General features: G+C 37.6%; 1 protein-coding gene across 1 annotated transcript; it reads left to right on the top strand.

Annotated features, from left to right (window-relative positions):
• Positions 1 to 2,193: 2,193 nt before the first annotated feature.
• On the top strand, positions 2,194 to 23,793 carry LOC122534688 (zwei Ig domain protein zig-8-like). Its single transcript, XM_043665570.1, has 6 exons — positions 2,194 to 2,209; positions 2,901 to 3,085; positions 3,678 to 3,891; positions 20,480 to 20,666; positions 21,474 to 21,595; positions 23,109 to 23,793. Exons 1-6 carry the CDS (start codon positions 2,194 to 2,196, stop codon positions 23,237 to 23,239), a joined length of 855 nt encoding a protein of 284 aa, XP_043521505.1. The 3' UTR covers positions 23,240 to 23,793.
• Positions 23,794 to 27,863: the final 4,070 nt, after the last annotated feature.

Raw genomic sequence — 27,863 nt, 5'->3', positions numbered from 1 at the left:
AGTGTAAAGCGATCGCGTCTGAATACTCGGAGTGGAACTCGGAGTCGTCTCGAGTCGCGATCGATTTGGTTTGATTTCGCCTTCGTGCCACAAACGTGTCTCGTTTGGTGATTGAAGGAACAGAGAATTCCACGTGGCGCAGTGAGCAATTGTTTCTAATATTTGCCAGGCAGTGGAAACGGGATTTCAAACCACTGAAAAATGTTGGATTCGTTTGTGAGAATTGGACATGGCTCGTTAGGGAAGCAAGCAACAGTCAGCTCGTTAGGATTTTTTTTTCGTGCGACTTCGAAGCAAAATCCAAAGATGCGAAAACGCATGAAATGCTGAGAGAAATGAATTATAAATTATGAATACGATATATTGTACAAGAAAGATAGTGTACTTCTTCTTAAAGTTTTTATAGTAGATAAAAAACGAATCTCTGTTAATCGAATTTCAATTCGTTCGATTACATACAAGTTTTGATTTATAGAAATGTGAATTTAAGTATTAATTCATAGAGATATGAATCTCCATAAAAATCTGTACCGTGTTCGACACTAATATTGCAAACACTTCAATTTCTTGAAACTTTACAAAGTTATCGCAATCTGTATAAACACGAGCAATTATTATTATTATAAACAAAACATTAAGTTTATTATATAAACAAATATATTATATTATATATATATATTATATAATATACTTATAATAATAAACATAGTTTATTATTAATACGTTTATATAATAAACATAGTTTATTATATAAATAAAACATTAAGAAATATAATTTGACAACGAAGAATAATTTAGAAAAAAAGGAAAGAAATAGCAACTCCGAAAGAACCCTTTAATTTATCAATGACAAACGATATAAATAATAAATAATAGATTTGTCATATATAAATAATAAATAATAGATTTATCATTAATAGATAATTAAATAAATTGATTTATCATTAATTAATATGAAATTTCCATAGATGAAACAAAAAAAAAAAAAAAGAAAAATAGGAAAATATTAAACGAACTCTCAGAATTTCCCTCCGGCAACTCCAACGTTAATTCCACGGTAATAAATCGACCGAGAGGAATTGTCGGTAATAGCATTAAACTGAGGGGGGTTAAACATTTTAAGGGCGAGGAGAAACGACTGACCGGATCATTAAGCGCAACTGCTGTCGATCGAATAGTTGGAAGGTTATTCGTAGATGCGGAAAAGTAAAATTCTTGGAGCGCCCGAGATTGTTCGCGGGAGACGGTTCGATGATATTTACTCGGGCGAGCCGAGTGAAATATCGCAGTTTGTGGATCGCGGAACGCGAAGAATTTATCGATACGCGGCTACTAATTTCCGTGCATAAACCACGTTAATTTTACGCGAGTATTCACTCAATTTCTGTAACAACTTATTAATCTTCAGTTTCCGATGGATCTCTCGTTTCACCGGCATCCTTCAGCGGCGGCGGTGATTAATATCGCAAATTTGGACGTGTTTCTTCAAAAATAAATCGAACAACTTACATTCGCTCTTTCGTTGGCTTTTTAATTTCATTGTACGACGCTTCGTCGTGAGATATTCATTTTCTGTTGACTGAAAAGTGTCGTGCGAATTATAGAATCGCAGGAAATTCAATCTAAATTACATCTTCTTGAGATTGTGATAATTTATAAGTTGTAAAATCTTTTGCAACGTATAATAAAAAAAAGTCAACATAAATTAAAAAAAAGAAAAGTATATTTGAAACAAAACGAAAGAGCAATACTTTTTTATATGCCAGATTTGAAAGTTTTCTCACAGCAAATTTCCCGGTGAAAATAATTCTAATTTTCATCAATAAGATTACCAAAGATTTTTATACATTTTAATACGTATCACAGACGTAACAGTAATAGTAAAAATGTAGCAATAGTAAATGGAAATTCACATCATCTGTTATAAAATATTCCACACGTGTGTTTCGAATTTCTTATACGTCCAAATGGATGAAAATCCACAGTAATTAGAGTAGGATATTTAACGTAACACCAAACACATTCCCTTTAGTTTCGTTTCGTTCAGAAATTTACGCGATTACATCTCCCTTATGAAGAGAAGATCCTTTCGTCGCGCCACGAAATAGATGTAAAGAGAAAAAAAAAAAAAAAAAAAATAGAAAAACAAAATGGGCAACTATAACAATCGGGCACAGATACAATTTCACCAAGATGCTCGCCCTGGTAGGTAAGCCACGGACATCTGTCTTGCATGGCTGGCGGCTGGTAATGGGATTTTTACGGACGCGTCAGTCTTGTACAGAAAGGGAAGCGCGAAAAATGCGAGCGCCGCGGCGCGTTTCAACTAAATTGCACTCTCGTTCCATGAATCATTCCGCGATCGTTGATTTATCAGCTGCGCGCCGCCGTCGTTTCCTAACAACACTATTTGCTGCCGCGTGAATCACGCGAACGCTTTATTAAACCGTTATTAAAATATACGTGGACCTGATTTATCGTTTCCTTCGCGAAAAGAGACTCGTGTTCGTCTTCAACAGCGGGTTAAACAGCTCGTCGCTTTCTTAACAGACGACGCCGATTACACCGGTGAACAAAAAGAAAAAAAAATTCATCAAATTCACTGTAAAATCGGTTTGATTTCGCTGAATTGACTCTGATTTGCAAAATAATCGAAATCGGTCAAGTTTGGCCTATTCTTAAATTGTGATTATCTTCCGAGTGATTGAAACCTGCTTCACTTGACAAAACTTGACGAACGTCGCGCGAATAAGAGAAAACGAAATGCTCCAAGCGAAAGGATCGAGTTTCCCGGCTTGAAATTGCCTCGAAAACAGGGCTCGAAATCTCGAGAAACTGAATTGAAAGTTCATTGAAACATCTTGTGGAAACTCATCAGAGTATTCATGAATTTGTTGCAGAGGAAATAATAGCTAATCTGCCACCGCTTCGGATCCCTCGGCTGAGGCACCATCGAGTGACAGATTGGGACCCGTACTTCGAAAATGCCGAGGGCCAGGGAATCAACGGCTCGCAGAACGTAGCGTTGCACCTTGGTGCGACTGCTCTTCTCGACTGTCGCGTCGCAATGCTCTCCGGGAAGAAGGTATTCGTATAATGCTCTCCCATCGAACAGACAGTCCACGACTCTGTAGAATTTTCATCGAGACACTTGCGATTCACCATTGTTACGAAACAAGCGTTCCAAAACACTGAAAATGAATGACGAAACAGAAAAATAGATAATCCTCAATCGAACGGATTGAATCAATCAATGAAACTGGGAGTTCAATTCAAAGGATTTCGTTCTATTCTAATTGATGCCAATTGAAAAGAAGTTAATCGTTGAAATTCTAGAAGTAATTCTTTCCACTCGAAAATAAATAATTCATAAATGTTCGTTGAAAATATATCGCGCGCAAAAGCTATGTATCTAAATCGACAATATTAATGACAATTTTAATCGCCAAATTCCGAACAATTCCAAGACCAATTCCGACAACCTAACGACAAACGCAAGTTGACGATCGTTCCGATCGTTGGGAAATGTTTGCCTACACACAGAACCGGACCGAACCGAATCACCGGTGTTTCACTTTGATGTTAACTCGATCAAAATCCTCGAGTGTGTTCTAACCGAAACGCAGGTTCTCACGCAGAGTCACGCGCAACTGTAGAATCTGTGTCACAATTTATAGGTCATGTGGTTACGCCGCAACGCCGACTGGGCATCACTTTTAACCCTGGGTAATACCACTCACATTTCCGATCCCAGGTACAGCGTTAGCTTCCAGTATCCGAACAACTGGCGGCTGGCGATCGCCGGCGTACGCAGGGAGGATCGCGGATTGTACGTCTGCCAGGTCAACACGCACCCCCCGAGAATGCTCGTCACCAACGTCACCGTTCTAGGTAATATTTGCCCTTCTCTCAATTACGTAGTGAAAAAAAAAAAAAAAAAATACAGTAGAATCACATATAGTCACCAGTTAAGCGTCCACAGTTCGTTTCGTGGCCGAAAACGGACGATTAAGCGGGGAGGTAAAAAGATAGTTCAAATGTCAGACAATCTTCACAACACAACAGGGTGCAACACAAGATTTGTCACTTGTGTATTTTACGAAAAATCGTTCAAGTCTTCAAGATACACTGTTTTATATTTATGAAATATTTAATAAAAATATTTCAATGGTCATTTTGACCATATTGGTAATTCTAGTGTCAAGAGAGTTCTGCAAAGAGCGAAACAAATGGTAGTTTGATGATGCAAGATCAGGACTAGACGATTTTCAGCCAAGTTCTCTGACGACTTCTTACTTATAATTTTGACAAATAAGTAATTTACTAGATGTGTATCAGAAGCCAAGAAAGTCGGAGTTGTGAGAAAAAGTTGCTGTGCAAAGGGTCAATCTCAAATTCAGTGACAAGTAAATTTTGAAGATCAAGCTGAAATAATCGTATTAACATTTTAAATTAACATTTAAAAATAATAATATCCAAATTGGAAATTTATTTGAATTAGATTGAAGTAACAAAATACAATAAAATATTAAATATTTGTGTTTGACCGGCAGCAAAAATCATCGAGGAAGATTGAATTCGACGAGTTAACAATATATGAAACATTAATACCTTTGACCACGGTGAAACATCCAAGAAAATTAATTTCACAATTTGAAGAAATATCACGTAAAATAAATATTCGTACGAAATATGAAACACAGTTAGTGCAGCTAGTGAACTTTTGTCTGAAATGAATTTCTGAAATAATCATCGTTGATAGTTCTGAATGTCCGCAACGTCAATAGACGTTTTATTCCAATCGCTTGAATAAATAGCACAGGGACTGTCAAAGCGCGGAATTTTACATCTCAATGATTTATCAAGACGATTTCATGCATAAATTTCCCGTGAAAAGGCGACGAGATCTGAAGGATCTTAAATTACTGAAACACGGGAAAGACAAGCCAATCTACGTCGAACCTAAGACCTTCAGAATCCCAAGATTGCTGGAAATTTAGGAAGATTGGACAGACCAGGATACTTTGAATCTTCTGAGGTTCTCGAATTCTTGAAATTCTGGGATCAATGGTGTTGACGAGCCTCGAAGTTGGATTTCTATCGTTCCGCGTGATATTTAACTTACGAATTGCTTTTCGAATTGCGACTTGTGACGGAAGTGATTACGAATATTTATTTTTTTTTAATGGGAAATTTAACAGAAAACATAGGTTATATACATATATATATATAACAACAATACACAACGCTATAAAAAAATAAAGACTGCAAAACGTCGCGGAAAACGTATTTTGAACGTTTCAAATATTATATAAATATTTAAAATATTTCTTTTCCGATTCAGTGAATGGGAACAAATCTCTGTTAAAAATTTATATTCGCATCCGTAGTTCCATCACGAGCATAATATCCTGCATAACGTTTCCAATGAAGTTTCCTAAGTCTAATGTTACCGATGTCAAATCCCACAAGTTTCGCGCAAGTAAATCACATTGTGCTTGTCCATAGGTATTAGTTGTAGCAAGTTTAGATCCACTTTTATCATATCCCATGTGCCCCGAACCAAATACCCAAAGTTTTACCATTATGTGTAATGCCTTGAGCTCTTTTGTGAGATAACTTAACAACGTTTCAAACACCCAAGTTCCCCTGTACACGTGGATTGTTCGTTGAAGTTTCTGTAACGCGACGAATATTACTTTTAAAATTGCGTAAATTTTTGTTACGTTTATCTTTTTATATATCATATATTAATTTACTATTGTATCGGTCCAGCGCGAAAAACTATCAATCAAAATTTTTAATCGTCGATGCTGATAGCAACTACTATCGACAATTACACCGTTCGCGAGAGGAGAATTAATATTACAACGATCTACAACGAAAGGTAATCGAAAAGTAATTAAAGCGTAGTGCTTGCAAATTCCGCTCATCCATCTATGTCCTCCGAGTTTAATGAGCTTCTTCCTGTCCAATGTCATTATGCGGCAAACAACGCTTATGAACATCGTCGAATTAAAAGGATGTACAGCGAAGAGGTCCCGGGTCTTTTGTGAATCGTAACAAACGTCGATGAAAACATTAAAAAATGTTTTTTTCGTGAATGGATCTACGACAGTCTTGAAGATTGAAGTTCTCTCTTTAAAACCAACCCTTCGAACATGCTGTACAAATTTTTCTCCATCGCTTTATTGAACTTTGAACATCAGAATTGAACGACAAAGTTTCAAGAAATCTCAACGTTTGGGTCGTGCAATGCCAATGTTCAAAGTATGACAGAATGATGCAAAAAGATCGTAGAGCAAGTTTCGTGAGAGTTCATTGTAGAGAAAGAATTTTCATCGTTTTCAGGAACAGAGAAGCCTGAATCTCGACAATTTTATTTTAACAAAAATCTTCCATTGCCATTCATTGCTTGATGTAAAAATATCTTTGAACGAAATGAAGCTTCCCGCTTTAAAATGAGATTTCAGATGTTTCCTTTTTCGAGTGTCGATAATTTCTTCGCTGTGTATTAACGACGAAAACAAGTTTCATCAAAGTTATTCTAATTTGCACACAGAGAAGCGTGGCGGTCTCAGACAAGGGGGTGAATTCGTGTAATTTCAGAGTGGCGCCTTGGCTTCGTTGTTAATAATATTGATCGGGAAGCAGCCGGCAGTACAATTATCTGTCGCGGAGAGTTCGCTGAAAGTGGGGTTGTTTAATGAATGAGTTGCTATTGAACTTGATGCACTTTGCTTGTCTCGGGGATAAATAGGAAACTAACAAGCTTCGAGGCGCAGCTAGCTTGTTGGTTAATTAGACGGACCTTTCGACAACTTGCCATCCACCCCGTAGGAGAAAGACGAAATGTTTCAACACGTTGACCGTGGATATTCACGCGAGTTTGTATTTTCGTGATATATATAAAAAAAAAAGATATAAAAGTTCGAGATATAAAAAAAAAAAAAAAAAATAAAACTGCTCCGTAGATTAAACTCTACCAAAGAGGCTACGTTTTACAAATTTTTCAAGATTGCATATTACTATTATTAGATTGTCCAGATTCAAAGTTCGATTCAGAGAATTAGAATTTAATTCATACTCGATTTTACTAGATTGCAATTAATTTCATTGCTGCGTAATTATCGCTGGCCTCACTTTGTAAATCAGATTGAACTGTTCAGTTGGACATGAATAATCCGTTTATAATATTATAATAATTAGCGTGCATATTGTGTTACGTATCTATGTCATGTAACATTATACGATTATACAATACAATGAACGTAATTCCCTTAGGTCGCGCTGTTGCCGAAACACCATCGACGGTGTTATTTTTAACGAATCCCGAATGTTACGAGCACTCACGAGGCGAAAGATTAATCCGCCTTGTTTTAGTACACGGCGCCTATTCCGGCGCAAATACTGGAAACAGCCACTCCTCCGAGCAATAATCCCCCAAATCTCTTCGAGTGCCATCGTGCACGCGTGCAAACAGCTCACGATAACGCGCTATTACCCTCTAAAACAAATGCAAATGAACTTCCCGCGGATTCCACCGAGATGCTCGAGTCCAAGCGATCGTACCTTCGAGCGATTCGATAAATCATCCGTTTGTTCCCTCGCGGATCGACCATCTTCTTTGGTGAACAAAGTGTCGCGAATATTCGCAGATTAAATCAAACCCAAACCTACCTACGCTTCGTGTGTACGATTCGATTCCGTCGGTTTGGAAAAATTTCGTCGGCTGGAGGAAATTGAAGCTCGATCCACGTGTGCCCGATTTCAATATTTATCGGAGGCAGACATTCGCGAATAAGCTTCACGCTGAAGCGAATTCACCAAATTTGGGAAGGTCGCGCACCCGAAGTTCCACGGCAGTAAATTTCTCCTCCGACCGATCACTCTGTAACGAGACGGGACGGGGGCTGTCCGAAAAACGCTTAATTATGCAGACGGCGCGCAAAGTCGAAATTCGCGAGCGAGCGAAATTTGCCATCGAGGGAGATCTCGGTGGAGTATCGCGTAGCTAATCAAGTCGCGCGGAGGCAGTCCCAAACGACAGTTGTACGAGAAAGTTTCGGATGTTCAGATTTTCTGCGAGACGCCTCGAGCCGCCTCGAGCATCAGCCACCTCCGAGAGGAAGCGGAGAAGTGGAACACGCGCGCGTTGACGTATTTATACAAGAATTTGCAATTCCCCGGGCTGCTAGATTGCGCATTTCCTTTACCCCTCTTTGTTTCGGCTCGTTCCGTCTGATTCTTTCTCAAATTGACAGCACCGATCGTAGTTCTTCTTCTTTCCGCCCATCGTCCGGCGTATCACGTTCTTATCATACCTTTTGTCCCAAGTGACGATCGTGTGTTAGCATTAGTGCGTAAAATACTGTGAGTTCCCAAAATTTCAACTTTGACTTGCAGTGGATTTAAGGGAAGATCTTAAGTTCGAGTCGCTCGGAACGATGAAATGAAAATTTCACTGTACAGGATTCGCTCGAGTCACTCCAAGTGACAAATCGTTTCGAGTAATTGGATCAGTCACGTGTGTTAGCGAGAATTTGAAAGATCGTCAAATACACGAGACAACGATTCGTGGATCATCTATGGATCTGTCGTTCGAATAACAAACAGATCCAATTAATCTCTCCCTTCGTCGCACACGTTTTATTTCATACCAAGCTTCAACGAAAACGAAGAAAAAAGAAGCAAAGGAGAAGCGATCAAATTGTCAACGAGCCATCGCTAATCACTTTAAAGCTACACCTACGTGAACGACACTGCTCCCGGATCGGCCTGCTACTCGCGACTCGCGCGCTTTATTATGAAAATTTTTCCATGCGTAAAGCCAGCAAAGGGCGATCGATAGAGCTGGTTAAACAGGGTTAAAACGTTCCGCGTTCCACGGAAGAGAGATGCTGTGAAAACAATTCCGAACGGAAACAGAGAGACCAGAAATGAAACAGGAGGAGAAAGGAAGGATGGGGGAGGGATGGTGGATGGGCACGAGCATAATTTTAAAAGAATATCGATGGGGGGAGGGGGCCGAAGGGGGGTCGAGAGCCGGCGGAGAACGAACGGAGAGGAAAAGAGAGTGATTAATTGCACGCACGCCGCTTTTTCCGCCTCCTCCCTTGCCCGGCCCGCCCTCTTACAATAAAGACCTACTCGCTTTTGTGACCGAGTCCTTCCCTGAATTATCGACTCGGTTCCCGAGCTTTTTAAATCGAAAAAAATCCATTCGGCCGGCGTATCGAGGCTGCGTTCGTTTCGAATACACTTCAGCTCTTGCTGCGAGAGCCTCTCCAGCAGCCGGAACACGAGGCCAGGCCGCTGCTGCTATACTTCAAATTGCTATTTTCTCTCCGCGACTCGGTTTACAGGCTCGAAAACTTTCAACGGACGCCCCGGCGATGGCCCATTTTAAATTCTCGTTAACGTTTACCGGGACGAGTATCGGCCAGCCCATCGGCTTGATCTTTAATTCACTAGGCGTAGCTTCGACGTTAGAGAGAAGAGAGAGAGAGAGAGAGAGTTGTCATTCCCTGTTAGGAAGTTAATAGGAAAGAAGTCCCTTTGCTCACAGAGGGAATCGCGACATTTTCTTCTGTTTATCGATTCATCATGTTTTTTTTTTCTTTTTGGAACAGGAGGAGGTTTGTCAGATCTCGAGTTGAGATTAGCGGAGGACATTTGCAAGTTTGCGCGGGAACTTTTTGGAAAGTGTCGTTTCGGTTCATGAATGGAAATTTATTCGATGTTTCTCGTCTGTTTGATGGGAAGATGCTATACGATGCGATTGAAAGTGAAAAGGAGAACGGTTCTTGTTACTTTCGACATTCTGCTCGTGAAACAATGTTTCGTAAATATTCAGACGCTTGTAGCAACAACATTTAGATTTGATTAAAACGTACAAATTAACGGTGCGTTGTTAGTAACATATTTTACCATTTGTCACATTCAGTACTTCAGTTTCATTCCCATGTGCCAACTTTAAAAGTCCCTCTATCAATTCAAGACCATCTCCTTAGTCAAATTTGTAACTGGGGAGTTTAAGAATTTAGAGATGAAGAGCTTGCCAATTAATCTACAATAACTATCGAAAATAAACTTGACTGCTTAACTCGAGATATCGTACGTGTCACTATCGTCATTTAATTTACTTCTAATAATTAGAGAATTACGAGTACATAATTGTTGTAAATGAAATACTTCTTTTCAGTAACGAGAAAACGTTTCAGTAACATATTTTACCATTTATCACATTCAGTACTTCAGTTTCATTCCCATGTGCCAACTTTGAATGTCCCTCTATCAATTCAAGACAATCTCCTTAGTCAAATTTGTAACTGGGGAGTTTAAGAATTTAGAGATGAACAGCTTGCCAGTTAATCTACAATAACTATCGAAAATAAACTTGACTGCTTAATCGAGATATCGTACGTGTCACTATCGTCATTTAATTTACTTCTAATAATTAGAGAATTACGAATACATAATTGTTGTAAATGAAATACTTCTTTTCAATGACGAGAAAATGTTTCAGTAACATATTTTACCATTTATCACATTCAGTACTTCAGTTTCATTCCCATGTGCCAATTTTGAAAGTCCCTCTATCAATTCAAGACCATCTCCTTAGTCAAATTTGTAACTGGAGAGTTTAAGAATTTAGAGATGAAGAGCTTGCCGGTTAATCTACAATAACTATCGAAAATAAACTTGACTGTTTAATCGAGATATCGTACGTGTCACTATCGTCATTTAATTTACTTCTAATAATTATAGAATTACGAGTACATAATTGTTGTAAATGAAATACTTCTTTTCAATGACGAGAAAATGTTTCAGTAACATATTTTACCATTTATCACATTCAATACTTTAGTTTCATTCCCATGTGCCAACTTTGAATGTCCCTCTATCAATTCAAGACCATCTCCTTAGTCAAATTTGTAACTGGGGAGTTTAAGAATTTAGAGATGAAGAGCTTGCCGGTTAATGTATAATAACTATCGAAAATAAACTTGACTGCTTAATCGAGATATCGTACGTGTCACTATCGTCATTTAATTTACTTCTAATAATTATAGAATTACGAGTACATAATTGTTGTAAATGAAATACTTCTTTTCAGTAACGAGAAAATGTTTCAGTAACATATTTTACCATTTATCACATTCAGTACTTCAGTTTCATTCCCATGTGCCAATTTTGAAAGTCCCTCTATCAATTCAAGACCATCTCCTTAGTCAAATTTGTAACTGGGGAGTTTAAGAATTTAGAGATGAAGAGCTTGCCGGTTAATGTATAATAACTATCGAAAATAAACTTGACTGCTTAATCGAGATATCGTACGTGTCACTATCGTCATTTAATTTACTTCTAATAATTATAGAATTACAAGTACATAATTGTTGCAATTGAAATACTTCTTTTCAACAACGAGAAAATGTTTCGGATGCTATACTTCCCGCGATACTTCGAAATCTCCATTAAACACGGAGACGAAATATTGTCTGACTTTGAATTCTCGCCTCGACTTCTCTCATTTCGAGAGAGAAATTCTCCAACACACCAATTCTTCGAAGTAGACACTGACTCTGACCGATGTTTCCTTCCCTCGACTCTCTTTCTGTCCTTTCGCGAGCACCACGAAAACGCAAAGATTCGCGAAAACGGGAGTTATCGGAGCAAAGAACAAAGCTAGAAGGAAACAAAATTCCTCGGAATCTCTCTCTCTCTCTCTCTCTCTCTCTCTCTCTCTCTATCCTTGCATGCAACGACGCCTCTTCGTCGACGTCCCCGCTCGCGATCGTTGCCACCGACGTAACGTTGAGACCGAGCAATGCTACGAGCACGGAACACGGGAACTTCCCGTTTAATCCAGTTAAAAGTAGGAAAAGTTTCTCGCGAGCTTTCACGGGACGGAAAGTCCCCGGTCTGTCGGACTTCACGGAATCTTAAGCTCGGCACAGTATTTTTCATCCCTCGGCCTGCCCCCCTTTCACCCCCTCCCCTGTCTCGTATCCAAGCAGGTCCCTCCGACTTCCTTTGTCCCCCATTCTTCTCCGTCTTCTTCTTCTTCTTATTTCGTTCGAGCTGCTATCGGCAGAGCCTCGTGTCGCAGAGTATCCGTTTAATTAGAAGATGACCGGAACCCGGTTGGATTTTTCCTACCTCGCCACCCACCCACTCTCGTCGCGTCGTCCGGACTCGAACGATTCCTCGCGAGCCGGGATAACGAAAGATTAATCAATCGAGAAGTTCTCATGGCTGTGCTCGAGCGAAACGGGCTCGCGTTTGTGTCTGGCGGGGTAGTTTTGTGTCGGACCAGTGGGTCGGTGCTGGTTCGATTGCCGGTTCAATACCGGTTCGAGTATCCGCGCCTCTGTCTCTGCGTGGAAGTTCAACGTGTTGCCGCGTGCTCGTTAGGCGGAATTAAATTCCTAGAGCCGAGGCATTAGCTTGCAGGCGTTGTCGGGGGCTGAGTTGAATGTAAAATAGACCGAATAAGCTCTCACTTGAGCCTCGGTTGTACTTCGATCTTTGAAGGGGATTGTAGATATGAAGAATCGATAGGAAGAATTTCGTCGAAATGAAAACAAGGGGGCTGGTTATCGTGCATTTGGATAATCTTTTAATTTCGTTGAAAGTATACTAAGTATGCTTATGATCTTGGTGGAAACCTCTTTCAAAGTTTTTCAGTTCATACCGTGCGCAATTTTATGAAGACATCCTCCGGCGTGCATGAGTTCCTTTACAGACTTGCACTATATCTTTATATCGATCGCACGGAAGAGATAATAACGTAATCATTGTACGAGAATTTGAACTTCGATCTGACTAGTCGTGCTTCGATTAAACTTCGATCTAAAAGTCTACCATTCTGAAAATCATTTCACGATTAAACTGTAACAAGTAACTTTGTAAAAATCCAAGGTTGAATTGTCGCGAATTTAGGACAGAGAGAATTGTGTACAAAAAATTTCCATAGAACGAGAAGCCAACGAAATTGTATTTAGAAGAATTGCGTAAAGTGAAAAGAATAATGCGTTCAAAGAATTTGTAAATTAGAAGAATTGCGTAAAAGTTTCCAGGAGAAGAATTTCAATGAAAGGGCAAAGCAGCGTGATTGTACGCACGTCGAGTCTGAATAATCAAGCAAATATACCAGGGAAGCTTTCGGAGTTAAGGTCCTAGAGATTACTCGATTATTTTTCGTTACTGTGGTTGGAGAACGTTAGATTTCCCACACAAAGAAAACGGAAATCTCTTTGGCAACAGCTTTGCTAATTTCGAATGAAAGAGGCGAAGATTTCTCGAGTGAACGAAGGTAGTTCGCTTAAAGATGATTCCGAGCTCATTTACAACGACGGTTTTACGTAAGCATGATGTTTCACAAACATTTCGCGTTACACTTAAATTTTCTTTCTAGTTCAGCGAATATTATCAACGAACCTGTTTGTGATTCTATTTTATTCGTAATGATTACGCGAGTTGATATATATATATATATACATATCGGTTAATTACACAAGTTACTAACGCATAGTTAACTACCTAAGTTACGTGAATATTAACCCCTTGCGGTCGTACATCTGCTCCCAAAGTGAAAACTATATATCTGCCGGCCAAAGTGAAAACTACCACAGTAAATTATCGTTGCTGGACAGCGAACATTCGTACGAGTTCATGTTTTTGAAATTACCTCACTAGTCAAATGTTACATTTCCAAAATTCTCTTACTCACATTTTTTTTCATATCGTATGTACTCTGTGTGTGTTTCAATTTCTCACAAGTACAATCTGTTTACACGTAGTTCTACTAAAATGACAAATTTACCGTTTGGAGAGATGTTACTCGAAAACAGAGTCAGACGAAGATTAATTTCTCAGGGAGAACTATTGAAAGAAATTAAACTTTTTACTTTTGCTTAAACTTTTCGTTTTTTCTTTTCTCTATATTAAGTAAAATAATTGACAACAATCCACGACAGCGAAGCGTTGATTCAATATCATTGAAAGACTTTTCGAAATATCGTCGCGAACAAGAATTTATACGAGATAACCGTTTTCGTTCATTCGTATTCATTCAGCTTCAGAAATTATTCCACATATTTTTCGGACAGTTACAAACGATTCACAGACCCGAATAAACCGGTGTCAAACCGCGCGTTTATTTTCATTTCCATCGATGAACCAACAGTAATGTTGCAATAGATTTCAACCCGCGCGTTGAACAAATTACAAATCCAACAAAGGACACTCAATTTCATTGTCGAAGAGAAAAACAAGAGAAACGCAGGAAGAAGCTTCGACTTCGGTTCGATCCCGTTTATTTTCATCAGATTAGACGACACGACGAGAATCGAAGGTATCATCGGTTATAGAGAGAGGAGGAACGCGACACATGCAAAAACCCGCTGGTTGTATCGGCGCAACCCCTTATCACTTCGGCGATTTTTATCCCGCCGGCGAACAAAAGCTGCGATAAGACGTGCCACGCGAAGGGAGAACTCTTTTATCTGGCAACGGTAACAAGAAAACACGAGCACACCCCGATTCGATCCTGTTCTTTCCCCTCGATATCGTTCGAAACATCTTGATCGATCGACAATTCCTCGACACATCTGGGAGGAACCGACTGTTCCATCGCGTAGAACTCGTTAAGGTGCACAGTGTATCGAACGTGTATTGCATTGAGGAAATGGATGTACATTATTCTAATCTATCTCGAGGGGAATGCTCCACTGCAACGAAACCGACGTTCTCCGGGTGATTTTCGGTAACCGAAATTGAATTCAGATGGTATAGAGCGATCAGTCACGACAATCTACGTACGTATGTCTGTGGAATTTTAAGTATTTAGCACTTTAACACTCGTCCAATTTAATTTGTCTCTTGGTGTCAAATTTATGCAATGGTAGAAAATTTGAAAAAAGGTAGAGAATGATAGAAAATTTATTTTACTGGGCGATAAGACTGAATTTCTGTGTTCATTTGCATGTGAGGTTCGCATAAATCTTCAGCATCAATTTCACTATGATGTGATCTTTAGTTTTAGACTATTTTTATGCTCTTGTTACAATTAACCATTTGCGCTGGCAACTGATTGCGGACCATAACGAGCGACCGTGTACAATAATTCGTCGCTTTCTTTTTATACTCATCGGTATAATATCACTGGATGGAAATTGTTGAGGAGTAACAAGTTTATTATTTGTTCTGCCTGGATTATACTTAAATATACTTAAAACTGAGAAAATATTGCAATTTTGGAAGAAAAAGTTGTCGACGTGCGTGGCACGTTATTCGCAAGAGGTTAAACTACAGATTGACTGTATAATTGTGATACAATAATAATTACAGGAGGCTTTGAAAGTGAGAATCATTTGCAATTCTTATCAGAATGATCGAAAATACCTGAACAATGTGATAATTCTCAAAAGAAAAATGTGTCGAATCGAGTGTCGAATCTCAAATGTTAAAGTTGCACAGATTCCGACACTTACTTCCGTGTGCCACAAAACATCAGTAAAATTGCCCAAAATTCTCTCTGAAATATTGAATATTAAATAGTGGAAATATGAAAAATTCGACAGACACGCGCGCAGTCTACATTTCTGTCTATTAACCGTAGATCCCCGAAGAGGATGCAATATTTCACCTTCCCGGTTCGACGCGGGAAGAAGACAGGCGAAAGGCGAAAAGTCGCGCGAAACGAGCTTAGCACACCGTATGAATCATCGTAGTTCGCGTTCAATTAGGTCGCAACGAGAGGAAGCTTCCACGAGCTCGATCGATAGCGACGCCGCGAAAGCACAATAAGATGATTTCCTCGCGCACCTTTATCGTCGTCGACGATACGCCTTTTACTTAAGACGCGTTCCTCCGGCGAGGAATCGCGGCTGAACGCTTCCTCGATCCGCGCGGATCGTTCGACATTTCCCAACCTGTTCGCCGATGCTTTCTACCCGATAAGTCGGGACTGGCTTCGAACGAGCGGAGATAATTATCCACGATGTCGTCTTTTGTCGCGGAACTTTCCATTGTTATTTCCATTGATGGATTGCCTATGTATCACGACGAAAGTTATCTGCCTTTCGTGATAACACCCCCGAGTTGTAAGGAGCCAAAGAATCAATAAAGTTAATCAGTTGAGCTATAAGAATACTTTAACCTTTTACAACGAATTGCGCTTTCTTTCGTTATAACGTCAACTCTCTGTTGCAATTGGAAATGAGAAGAGAAATAGTGATACCGAGTGTTGGTGGAAATACAGGTGATCAATCATCTTTCGATTAATGAACAATAACAAATACTACAGAGGTCGCGTGTCGAAGTTACGTGCAATAAAATCTGATGCATCGAAGATTAGTTTTTCAAATTCAATTTTCTTGAAAATTCATCGAGCAATGTTTGAACTGGGAATGTAGTATAGAAATGGATCGAATGTTTTTGAATATTAAAGTAAAAATTGAAATCTAGTAATTTTTATTAACAACTTTGTACGGATTGGATTTCCTTGACGCTAAATTTCATCGCATTCTGTGCTAGTCTCCCGCGCTATTTATTAAAATATATTTGCACAGGCAGTAAAGGCTATATCTGCCGTAAAACTGGCTTTATGAATACCGCAGGAGCCGACGTTAATCCCCTGCTAACGTAATTTCACAACGAAGCACATTCACACGTGTAATAAAATCTTCATTTGATTTTATTATAAAATTCCATTAAACGCGGGCGGAAGTACAAGTCGTTAGATAAATTGAATTTCCAATTTCGATCGCTATAAAAGACAGCTCTTTTCGATACGCATACAATGTTGTGTAATAAGGATGAAAAGAAACACTTTGATGAAGCTTGCGCGCTGCATTGCCAGGCTGTATTATCGTAGTAATTTGAATTGCTTTAGAGACGAAGTTTATGGTGGAACAGCAGAAGTTGTGATTCGTTTGTCGCCGATAACTCTGAATGACCCTCTTTTCACGGGTACAGTGTTCAAGTAACCATAACGGTTTTACTTAGTAAAACAAAAGTTACTCTACCGTGTAAAGTTCGATCCTCCGGACGAATGAAATATGACGTTCAGGTGAGGGTGACGTATCCGTCAATTGCTTCTGCTGATAGTTCACGAGTTTTTCTAAACTCACGCCTTCCGGCTATGCGAGAGTTATTTTTATTTCAGCCACTCGTCGCCGATTAATTCCCGCTTCTCGAACTTCTCGGAATTCTAGCGTCGAAGCGTTCATTATATATAAGGTAAATTTCCTTCATAAATGAGGATTGACACGGCTAGTCACGCGATAAAAAATTCCCTCGATATGATTTATTTCAGAAACCAATGCGATTATTCTTTTTGTGCATTTCACGCATCACAAAAGCTACGTCAATAACACATTCTAGAATGCTTAATTGAAGTTCCAATTTCAATTTCAAATTTAAAAAAAAAAAGGATTGCGCTACTTTGTCAATTTTTTCAATTTTTTTGTTTCGCGGGGTCGAGCAGATTTGGCGAATGAGTGGTTCGTTTACGTCTGAAAATGTCGAGAGGCAAATTCGTTCGATATTTGAAAGGAATTGGCAAAGGAGGCAATAATTTAATTAATGTTAATAATTATGTAGGATTTAATAATTAACGTTAATTGACACATTAATAGACAGAAGATGATAATGTGTTATTAATATTGTAAATTAACGCTTAGATAGAAGGTGATAATCTACGGATATTGAAATAGTTCACACGTTGCGAATTAATACCACGCATTATGTCACAATCTGCATTTTCACACTGACCCCAAACAAATGCATCCTTTGAATCGATCTATCAAACCAACCGTCATAACAGAATAATAATGAAATTCATCGACAGCTATTGACGTGCTAACCGTGCAATTAGTCAAACAGCTGTGCTTTTAAAATTTTGTACGGCCGCTCAAATCACTTTAAATATACATATTACGTGAAATATCATTGATAAATTGTGCTATATTGCTATTAAAAAATTACTGTCTTGAAATATTCGAATGACCACTACACACCCTTCAACGTTCGATTCAAAAGAATTTCAATTTAAAAGAAATCTTTAATTAGTTTGGAATTTTTCTCTGCTTACCGTGCATCGGATTCAGGATACGCGAGAAATAATATTGAAAACGGCGGAAAACTCTAAAGAAAGGAGTCAAAATGAAAACACAGAAACAAAATTATAGAGTTTTGATTTGCAAAGAAAGACTTGTGCAAAGGTTTATGAGAGGAGAGGATAAATAAAAGACCTAATCAACGTATACGAGAGTTTCTCTAAAATCTAAAAAATATTTCTCTCGACGTTCAGTTCGATTTTTCCTCGTTACCAAGAAAGAAATTCCAAGATAGTACAAATTCTCTCACTACCAATAAAACGAATCAAATTTCAATGCTCTCGAGGAAGAAATTCCAAATTGGTTCAGACTGCAAACGAAATATCGTGAAATTAACGGGACAATGCTGGTTAGCCGGCGGACGCGAAAATCTCAACTAACCAATTCCGCGAAATTCCATTATAAATTAATTCGAACGCGTTCCCCGCTCGGCCTGTCATTCCTAACAAACGAACAAACTCGGCATACCCGGTCTCCGTCGTCTCTCGCGACAGTTCCCTCGCAGTTATTTCGTTAGCGTTGTTTAGCTGAAATTCGATTTCCTAGAGCCATAATCGCTCGATTCGCGGCAGCGCCACCGTTGCGTTCCCCTCTATTTCCGGGTAGCACGTTTCCGAGGCAGTTTCGCGCGTTGTTTACCTCTCGCGTTTATTCTTTCGCCGGGGCAAACGTTCGGTAATTATTATAGGCGAGAACGAGCGAACGCGCGGCGAGAAAGTTGCGAAGGGAGACGCGCAACAAGGTGTTGTGTTGCGTTCCTTGAAGAGGCTGAGAAAAACGAAAAGAAAAATAGACGGAGGGCGCGTGACGCGGTACGTAGCTCTTCTCTCTCTCTCTCTCTCTCTCTCTCTCTCTCACTCTCTCTCTCTCATTCTCTCGAAGTGCCGTGAAAGTCCGGAGTTCCGCAAGATTCCAGCGACGTAATTGAATTTTCCCGGGGCACGAAATTCAAACTCGTTTGAGCGTCGCCGCGCTGAAAACACTATGTTTCGCGCGCATCCTCAGCCATAAACCGGTAAATCCGATTTCGCCACCGCTTTATCCTCGCGTGTAAACGTCTCGTATCTTCTATTCTTTCGATATTTATATATCGTGAACGGAAATGTGCATCGCGCGTAATAAATTTTCCTACAAATTTCGTTTCGTAGCTTATGACGCAGATGTTTACCGATATTTTGCATTTTTTTCCAGTTTTGGTACAAGCTCTGAAGAGACTTTTAAGCGGGGGATGCGATAGAAAAAAATTTTTAATTTTTTAAAAACTGAACTAGATAATTCCTTCGCTGCCTGCCGACATAGAAAGAATCGTGTGAAATCGAGGAAAGAAATAGAATTTCGTTCGTCTGAACTAATTTAAAATTTCATTTCTCGTTTATTAGTAACACGTCGTCGCTAGTAAAGAAAAATTGAAATGTCGAAATTCGTCGACTGAGAAGAAATAACGTAACAAATTTTTAATAATATTAAAAGACCAGAGAAAGGAAAAATAGAATTTCGTTCTAGAAACGAGTCTAAACTAATTCATTTCTCGTTACCAACATCGTCGGTAATTAGTAAACTATTTATCAATTGAGAAGAACGTGACGTAATAAATTTTTTAAGAATTGAAAAATCAGAAAGATTTCTGCTCAGAGAGATCTAAGAGCAAGAGACTTGAAGGAAAAGAGTACTAAATAAAAGAGAAGAGAAATTAAAGAGACCGGTGAAACTAAACGAAATTACACTGGAAGAACTGGAAAAATGAGTATGTATTTCGCCGACATTCGTAAAATCTGTTGCGGACTGCTACTTAGAAACCTCGGCTCGAAGAAACTCGCAATCGTGAATATCCGACTGAATCCGTGCTACCTAGCGGTCCGGAATACTGATTACTCTCTAAAGTCTAGCGTTGGCAACTACATGGCACGCGTGCCAAACTATATAAAAATAATTATGTAATAAACTTTAACTTTATGTAACAAACTTGTATTTCTTAAATTTCTAATGTAGCACTAAAACCCTTCACCAGATTTTACAACGATTTTATTTCAAAAATCTGGGCGCCGTACAAAATCTCTTGTTTGCCAACGCCGGTCTTCTATCTAGAGTCTTCAAATCCTAAGCAATATCACCAGAAATACAGAGAGGCTGTGTAGAACATAGACTAAGTTACTCCTCAGTATCAAAATCGTATGATCCTCAGATAATGAAACTCGAGCTAAATTACTCTTTGCTTCACCAAGTTCGTCTGTTCAACTTCCTTGGATCTATGCAGTTACGAGAGAACTTTTTCACCCGACGAGAGATTTCTATATTCTTCGAAATATCACGAATGGAGAAATTGTGTAACAAGATTCGTCACGTTCGTGTTCCAGCTCCAGACATAAGGATCGTGGACGAGGCTAGACACGAGCTACGTGATCGCTACTACAAAACCGGAAGCGGTATCGAGCTGGCATGCGTCGCTCGACCTTCCTGCCCCGACTCCAGGATACCGCATCCCGTCTGGAGGAAAAATGGCGTGACGTTGCCGGATCACGTCAACGTTTATCACATTAACGGGTGAGCACGTGGTGTAGGAAAAACGGTTGAACGAACAGAGCCGCGACAGATAGCCAGATAAACGACCAGTTCGTTCCGAATCGTTCGTCGATTCGCCCAATTGTGTGTCCACGTATCAGTGAACATGTGACGCGTTTTATCAAAAAACGCGCGGCGAAAGCTGAAAGCCTGCTGAAAGCTGCATATCGTTCTACCTATGCTCTTTTCAGATAACGAGCTGAACCGTTTCATCTTCCCCCCGAGGCGTTCCGCCGAGAACGCTCAGTACCCTCGCAATCGCCACCTCCATTTCGACTTGTCGCTTCCGTTGCTTACGAGTATCACTCTTATCTCCTTCTTTTCGTTATTTATGTTTTCGGCGGTGTTGAATGGAAACTTGAAAGCTACTAGATTGCGTGCAGCGTCGAGTGCAGGCGAAGAAACTTAGGTGTTCGTTGGAACAATTATTTATTTTTATTATATAGATATATATATATATAATAATTATATGTATTATATATTATATATAATTATTTATCTACGATTTGAGCGAGTCTGACAATCTGCTAATTACAAGATGCAATGAATTTTATAAATCGTTCCAATTTTACGAATTTGATTTTCCTGATCTTTTCTAATTTCTGCCGATTTTATGAACTTTTTTTCCATCGCATTTGCATTTCTCTAAGTTTAAGTCTTGCATCTTCACGAATCGACGCCCAATCAAATAAAATGAATTTTCAAAAAGAAAGAGAAAGGTTTGACATAGTCGTGATCTAATGTCAGACCGTGTATGCCTGACGTATAACGTGACAATTGATTTTTCAGGTCAAACGAAGATCTGGTGACCAAGCTGTACATCGATCAGGCGAAAAAGACTGACAGTGGCGAATACTCGTGCTCAGTGAGCCAATTCAGTACCGCCGCGGTGCATATTCACGTCCTGAATGGTAAATGGAATTAAAGGTCACGCGTTTATACAGAGACGTTCACGACGATAGAATGCCCGAGAGGAATGTCCAAAATTGATGTTCAATTTCAATTTCGTGTTCCAGCGAGGGGAAATTAACTTGCATCATTATAATCACTTCCAGGCAAACTGATCGTTAACTGGATAAATGTCGAATACAGGGATTGAAACTGACTGTCGAGAGAGAATGTTTTTTGATAAACCGTGGTGTCTAATTAAAAGGTGGAAATGAATCTTAATGGGAAACTTGAGAATCTAATTTGAAGATTTAATCGAGTGGTAAAACGAATTTTAGCAAGACATTCGGAGATCCCGAATGGAGATTTGAAAAGTTACTTGATATAGCGAAAAGAATTTTAACAGGAAATTTAAAAGTTTAGAAAGAATCGCGAGGAGGCAATTTAAATGGTAAAGGCGCAAGTTTACATATCGACGCGTAGTTAGTTGAAATTTTAATTTTAGTAAAAACAGGAATTACAAATTGGTAAATTAATATTGATTAATTTTTAAAAAGAGATCAACGAACCAATCAATTAATAAACGAATATTCTCTTCCTGACTTCGATCCTCATGCTTTTTGGAGAAACTGAAAGGTAGTATTAAAATACTGATACAATTTCTTGGCTTTTAAAATGAACGACAAATGGAACGTGAAAGCTCAGATCTTGAAAATTATATGACTATCGAGAGCGTTGCTGATCGTAGCTGATTCGAAGCAGAAATCCTGAAAAATATTCAAGAGAATATTACGATCAGTGACACACATACGCCGAACGTTAATGGTCGCTCGTAAAAACCACTGCCTCGATCTGACTTTTTTAACAATCGCAAAGAACGCGTAATGTCGTTAGTCTATTTGCGACACGAGCTTTAAATAAACGCCTATAGTAAAGTAAATGTCGGGATGGTATTTATTGTCAGGCCTTGTTATACCTTTTTTCACAGTCTAATCTAACGACGGACACAAAGAATAACGTAACGTCCTCGAATTACGATGAAATGTTTTATCGAATTTTGAAAGACTATTTTTTTAAAATAGTTGCCCGAGTTCTCAAAAAATTTGTTACACTTTGTCAAACAATACTGATTCCCAATACTGAATCAAATAATTTCAATCTATATGTTGGAATTTAATTGGATTTAATTGAATCAAAAAAACAATTTTTTAATTTTGAACGCCAATTAAATTTAATGATTTTTACGAATCGAGGAATTTCGCTCGAGGTAATTATACCCTTTAATTAAAGAGAATAGTAAATTGTTATTTATCTAGCAAGGGAACATTCCAATTGGAATTTCTGGAATCGATTTAAAGCTTTAATTACTCAGGATCATAAAAAATTAAATACCATTTCGAAGATAGGGTTTCAAGGGTAATTATCACTGACCTAGATAATTGATAGTAACGTAATTTCAATCCTGTAAATAACAACCTGATCTTCAAATACTGATGCTTGAATTGATGAACTGATTAAATGTTCTTTTCGCCCTAGGTGAGAAGCAAGCAGCTGTTCACCACGATCAATGGAACGCATCGCGCACGAACCACGAAAAATTGAAAAACCTGTACATCACAATCGTCAGTCTTGTTTTCCTCCAGACTTGGATGATTAGCTCGCCATAAATCTCATTTAAAAAGAAAAGAAAAAAGAACGTCACAAGATTGATTGCATACTCTGTTTCGTCGCTCTGTATTTGTGAGTGTCTGCCAGAACGCGTTTCTAGCAACAGATCAGTATTACTACGATGGACGAAAACTGCCGAACAAATTGTAACGCAATAAGTTAGTGTGCATTGTGTACGATACTGCGAAACTACAGACAAATATTGTGAATACCGACTTATTTCATTCCGATCTGATATATTTTGCGGATATTTTGCTAGAGGAAGCTGATCGAACGTAAAAAAATGCATGTTACTGTTCAACGCAAGAAGATGTGTGATTAACAACAGAGCGTGGTGAAATGTGATTCTTCTACAAAGAGACTGCGCCTTTGTTTATTGTCTATTAATTATCTATTAATTAGTCTAACCGTCTGTATACTCACACTCTAAAAAATTTCATTTCATCTGCTTATTATTGTCTATTATCGGTACTAATACATGTTACTAAAACATCAAATTGATAATTATTAATACTCGGATTTTTTGAGTGTAAGTAATAATTTTTCTTTCAAGTAGTGCAATTTTATATTTTGATTCTAAATGAAAATTTGTTCGAAACGTAATAATATCATATTTGAAAATAAATGCCATATTTTGAATATTTTATATACTTTTGCGTATTATATTTATTCTGTAGATTTTTGAGAACTCGAAAATACCCGAAAATGCATAAAGAAACGTCCGCAGTCTAATCATAAATGAACGAAATTCCGGTTAGAGAAGAATAATGTCTTCTTATCATACTATTTTGATTAACTCTTTTTAACATGTTATCTGAAATTTTCCAACACTAGTTAAGTTTATTCATTTTTACACGAACTGTTTTTAATAAATAGTTATATGTAAGTGTGTTGATGTTAAAACGAGTGAATGGATATGTTGTGTGCTTGTTGTATAATTTAAACTACACAATAATTATATATATTTCTTTTCGATTGAAATTATGATCAAAATCGATTGAATAATTGCGATTTTATTTCATATTCACGGTTGCATCAATCATTGATTGCATCAATGAATAATCAAGTTGAAACTGTAATAGTGTCGTAACATGCATTTTTTTTTTTTTTTTTTTAGATCGAGATAGAAGTGTTCCCGAAGAAAAATTGCGAATACTAGTAGTTTAAAGATAAGGGGTAATAATAAACGTTCCATTCTTCTCTTCTCAACGGCCTGTACATAAAATACCTTAACTATTGTATAGCGAAGGAAATATTATGCTCGATTGGTCGATCAACTGCGACTTAACATAATTTTACAGGTGTGCGACTTGCTTACTCATAAATATGTGTAAATTGCCCGACTTCAAATCGACCAGTTTAGCTACGCGCATATGTTCTCGGATAATAAACTATCATTAACTAATTTCATCTAAATTTCCTTTCATCTAAATTTCCTCCGAATTCTATCCCCCTGTCTACATAAAAAGAAAAATTGATTTTTAAATTGAGTTTAAAATCAGATATTTAAAGCCACATCGACACTAAGGTCTATTTGTGAGTAATATGCTTACATAGAAAATTAAAGTACGGTAAAAGATATTACATTGAACATAATAGTAATGTTAATGTCACAATAAGTCCTGAAAGAAATTTAAAGCACAAAAAGATTTTGCAATATAAAATTACCTGTCAATCAGTGAAGCTGTTTCTCAGGTGATTTGGAAACATACTGGACATTTTATATATGCCACTCTACTTATGGGAGCGCGATTATACTATATCAACGTAACACTAAAAAAAAATACAATTGAAACAAACGCGATGGAGAAATATCGCAACACTAGTTCTTGAAAGAAATTCAATAAAAATTGTTAACTTGTCTAGAAAGAGAAAAATTACTTTGATAACTACAAATATTAAGACTATAGTCAGTTAAAAGTTAACATTAATTTAAAAACAATATAAAAAATTTTTCAAGAATTTACAGTAATTTATAATTCGCAACAGTAAATCACTTATCATTTTTTCAATTCTAATATACAAACTGAAATAAATATTTTTCCGCACTGTTAACTCTATAACGCGAAATCATCATTACTTCGCAGCTCTAATACAAACCATAATTAATTAATTCTTTAAAACTGTAATTTATACTAATAAAGAGGATGTTAATAAAGACCGCGATTTGTCTAATTTGTTGGTGGGCCACTACGTACTTCAAGAAAGAATATTATTACATACTACAAATGCTAAAAGTGAGCATAGTGACAAAGTAGTAAAAGGAATGACTACCCATGCTCTGAATGGATTTTCCATTCAGAAGATGAGAGGCCATTAATAGTTACCTCTTCTATGGCAATTTGCCGGGCCTCTTCAGCTCATAACTTCTTTCTTTGGGCGCAATGCCCGCTGCAACTTACCTCTAGGCTCGAGACACCTGAGAGAAGTTGATTCAATTACACATAAACGATGATCGTTTAACTATCTTTCATCGTTCACATGATGGAGTAATATATTAGCGTTCGTTTGGAGACAAAGTCGTGATCACGACTGCGAAATTTGGAAGATGGATGGGTAAAACTACTGACCTATCTACTTATAATTAATACACACATACACACATACACACCAGAAAATATGCTACCAATCCTATCCAGCTCCCCTCCCATGATACAATATTTATTATCAAATTATACATTATTTATACATTATTTATACATTATTTATACATCATTTATACATTATTTATACATTATTTATACATTATTTATACATCATTTATACATCATTTATACATTATTCATACATAATTTATACATTATTATTTATGTATTAAAAAATGGTAAAAGACAGGAGAATCAACACAACTCACTCCACGGTTTTCACACATACCACCCGGGCGCAGATCTACGCTAGAGAGGACATTTTCCTGAAATCAACTGACAATGGCTAGCGAACATTGCGTATAATATGACATGCCGTTAGATTTTAATTAAATATAAGTATTAATTAATTACAGTATTTAATAATTTGGTGTATTCAATAGCATAAATTGCAATCACATCAATGGTGCTTGTGCATTTTGTTAATATTATTAAATTATATTGCTTGAAGTGACAGTAAAAACGACGCAATTCCACATCCTAACCATACACGCACGCACACACACACACACACACACACACACACACATGTGGAAAATACATCGTGCACGATACACTAACCCATCGTCAGTCGCTGAGAAATTATTAAGCTTATAAACTATGGTCATCATGCCCACTGCCTTTCTCCCACTCAAGTAGCACCTGAGCACGTGAGTGAGATCCTGGCAATGAACACGGAAAGAAAACCTGAAAATCCTGAGCTAAAAAATGATTAATATATTTATTTTAAATATATTCTCTAACGGTCTAATATTTCTCGATATTGATATTGCGGTTTTATTTTATTTCAATTTTGAATTGACTTTACTTTATAAATTTAATAAATTACTGAAACGTTACATATATCAAAGGGTTGACAACAATGAGAATATTTATTGGAAAAGAGACTAGAAGTCTTTGCAAATGATATAAATTCATTGAACAATATTTAACTCTGAGTGAATTATTGATAAAAATATTCTCAGGCGATCCCTTCGTCAAAGCAAATTCACTAAAAGATAAAAAGTAAAGTTCACAATTATTGCTTTGATTCTGATATCTGCCTGTCGCGAATTGTTTTCTTGCACGTTTGACACAATATGTCACTAAATCATCTCATTTTGTATCATCTCATATTATCATCATTGTAATATTCATTTATTTAAATGGATATTTTATACACTAATATATTCCATAATTTTTAATCATATCGCCGATCATGTTATTCATACTATAATATTATACTTAATAATTATAATCATGTGTGTATTATTATAGTCTACATTAGATTCAATTAACTATATTGCATAGCAATTAATGGATTATTATTAATTAAGACAATGTGCAAGAAAACCTATCCTGAACTAATATGACACAGACAAGAAAATGTTACTACTCACGAGTATAATAAATACTCGCGGTCACTATGCTCATCAAAAAGAAATTTATAGAAATATAATACAACCAGTCACTCGTGTCGATTCGGATCTTTCATCCTACGACATGATTGAGTGACCGGAGGAACATAAATGCATGCAACTCACGTTTAGGTACCAAGAACATTGTCGTCGGTGTGGTTATGATGCTGACAGTCATCGTGAAATCCGTCATAAAATATGAATTATCCAAGGTGAAATAAAATACCGGCAATTTATTAAAAAGTCTGAAACAATAAATGACAGAACAACATAAAAATTATATCATCATATTCCAGTTAATTACAAATCACAAATAATTCAAAAAAAATAAAGTATTAAATAACAAGTAAAAATACTTACATTAGTTGCTTCTGAAGAAAAGTAGGAAAGCTGGAGCTCTGCAGAAGATTAGGAGATAAAGACAACTGTAAAAAGTCGAAAATATTTAGAAAAAGAAATAGCCTAGTAAGCAATGCAAATAGCCATGCAAATAGCCTTGGCACCAGCGATAGGTTTCACCCTCGGCGAGGAATCTTGGACTCCAAGCTCTAGATATTTAAACCTCATTCTGTAGCTTCGGC

This window comes from Frieseomelitta varia, unplaced genomic scaffold (genome assembly GCF_011392965.1).
Source record: "Frieseomelitta varia isolate USP_RPSP 00005682 unplaced genomic scaffold, Fvar_1.2 scaffold_626, whole genome shotgun sequence".
NCBI lineage: Eukaryota > Metazoa > Arthropoda > Insecta > Hymenoptera > Apidae > Frieseomelitta > Frieseomelitta varia.
Note: the sequence above shows the minus strand (reverse complement) of the source record. Positions and strands in the feature narration are given on the sequence as shown.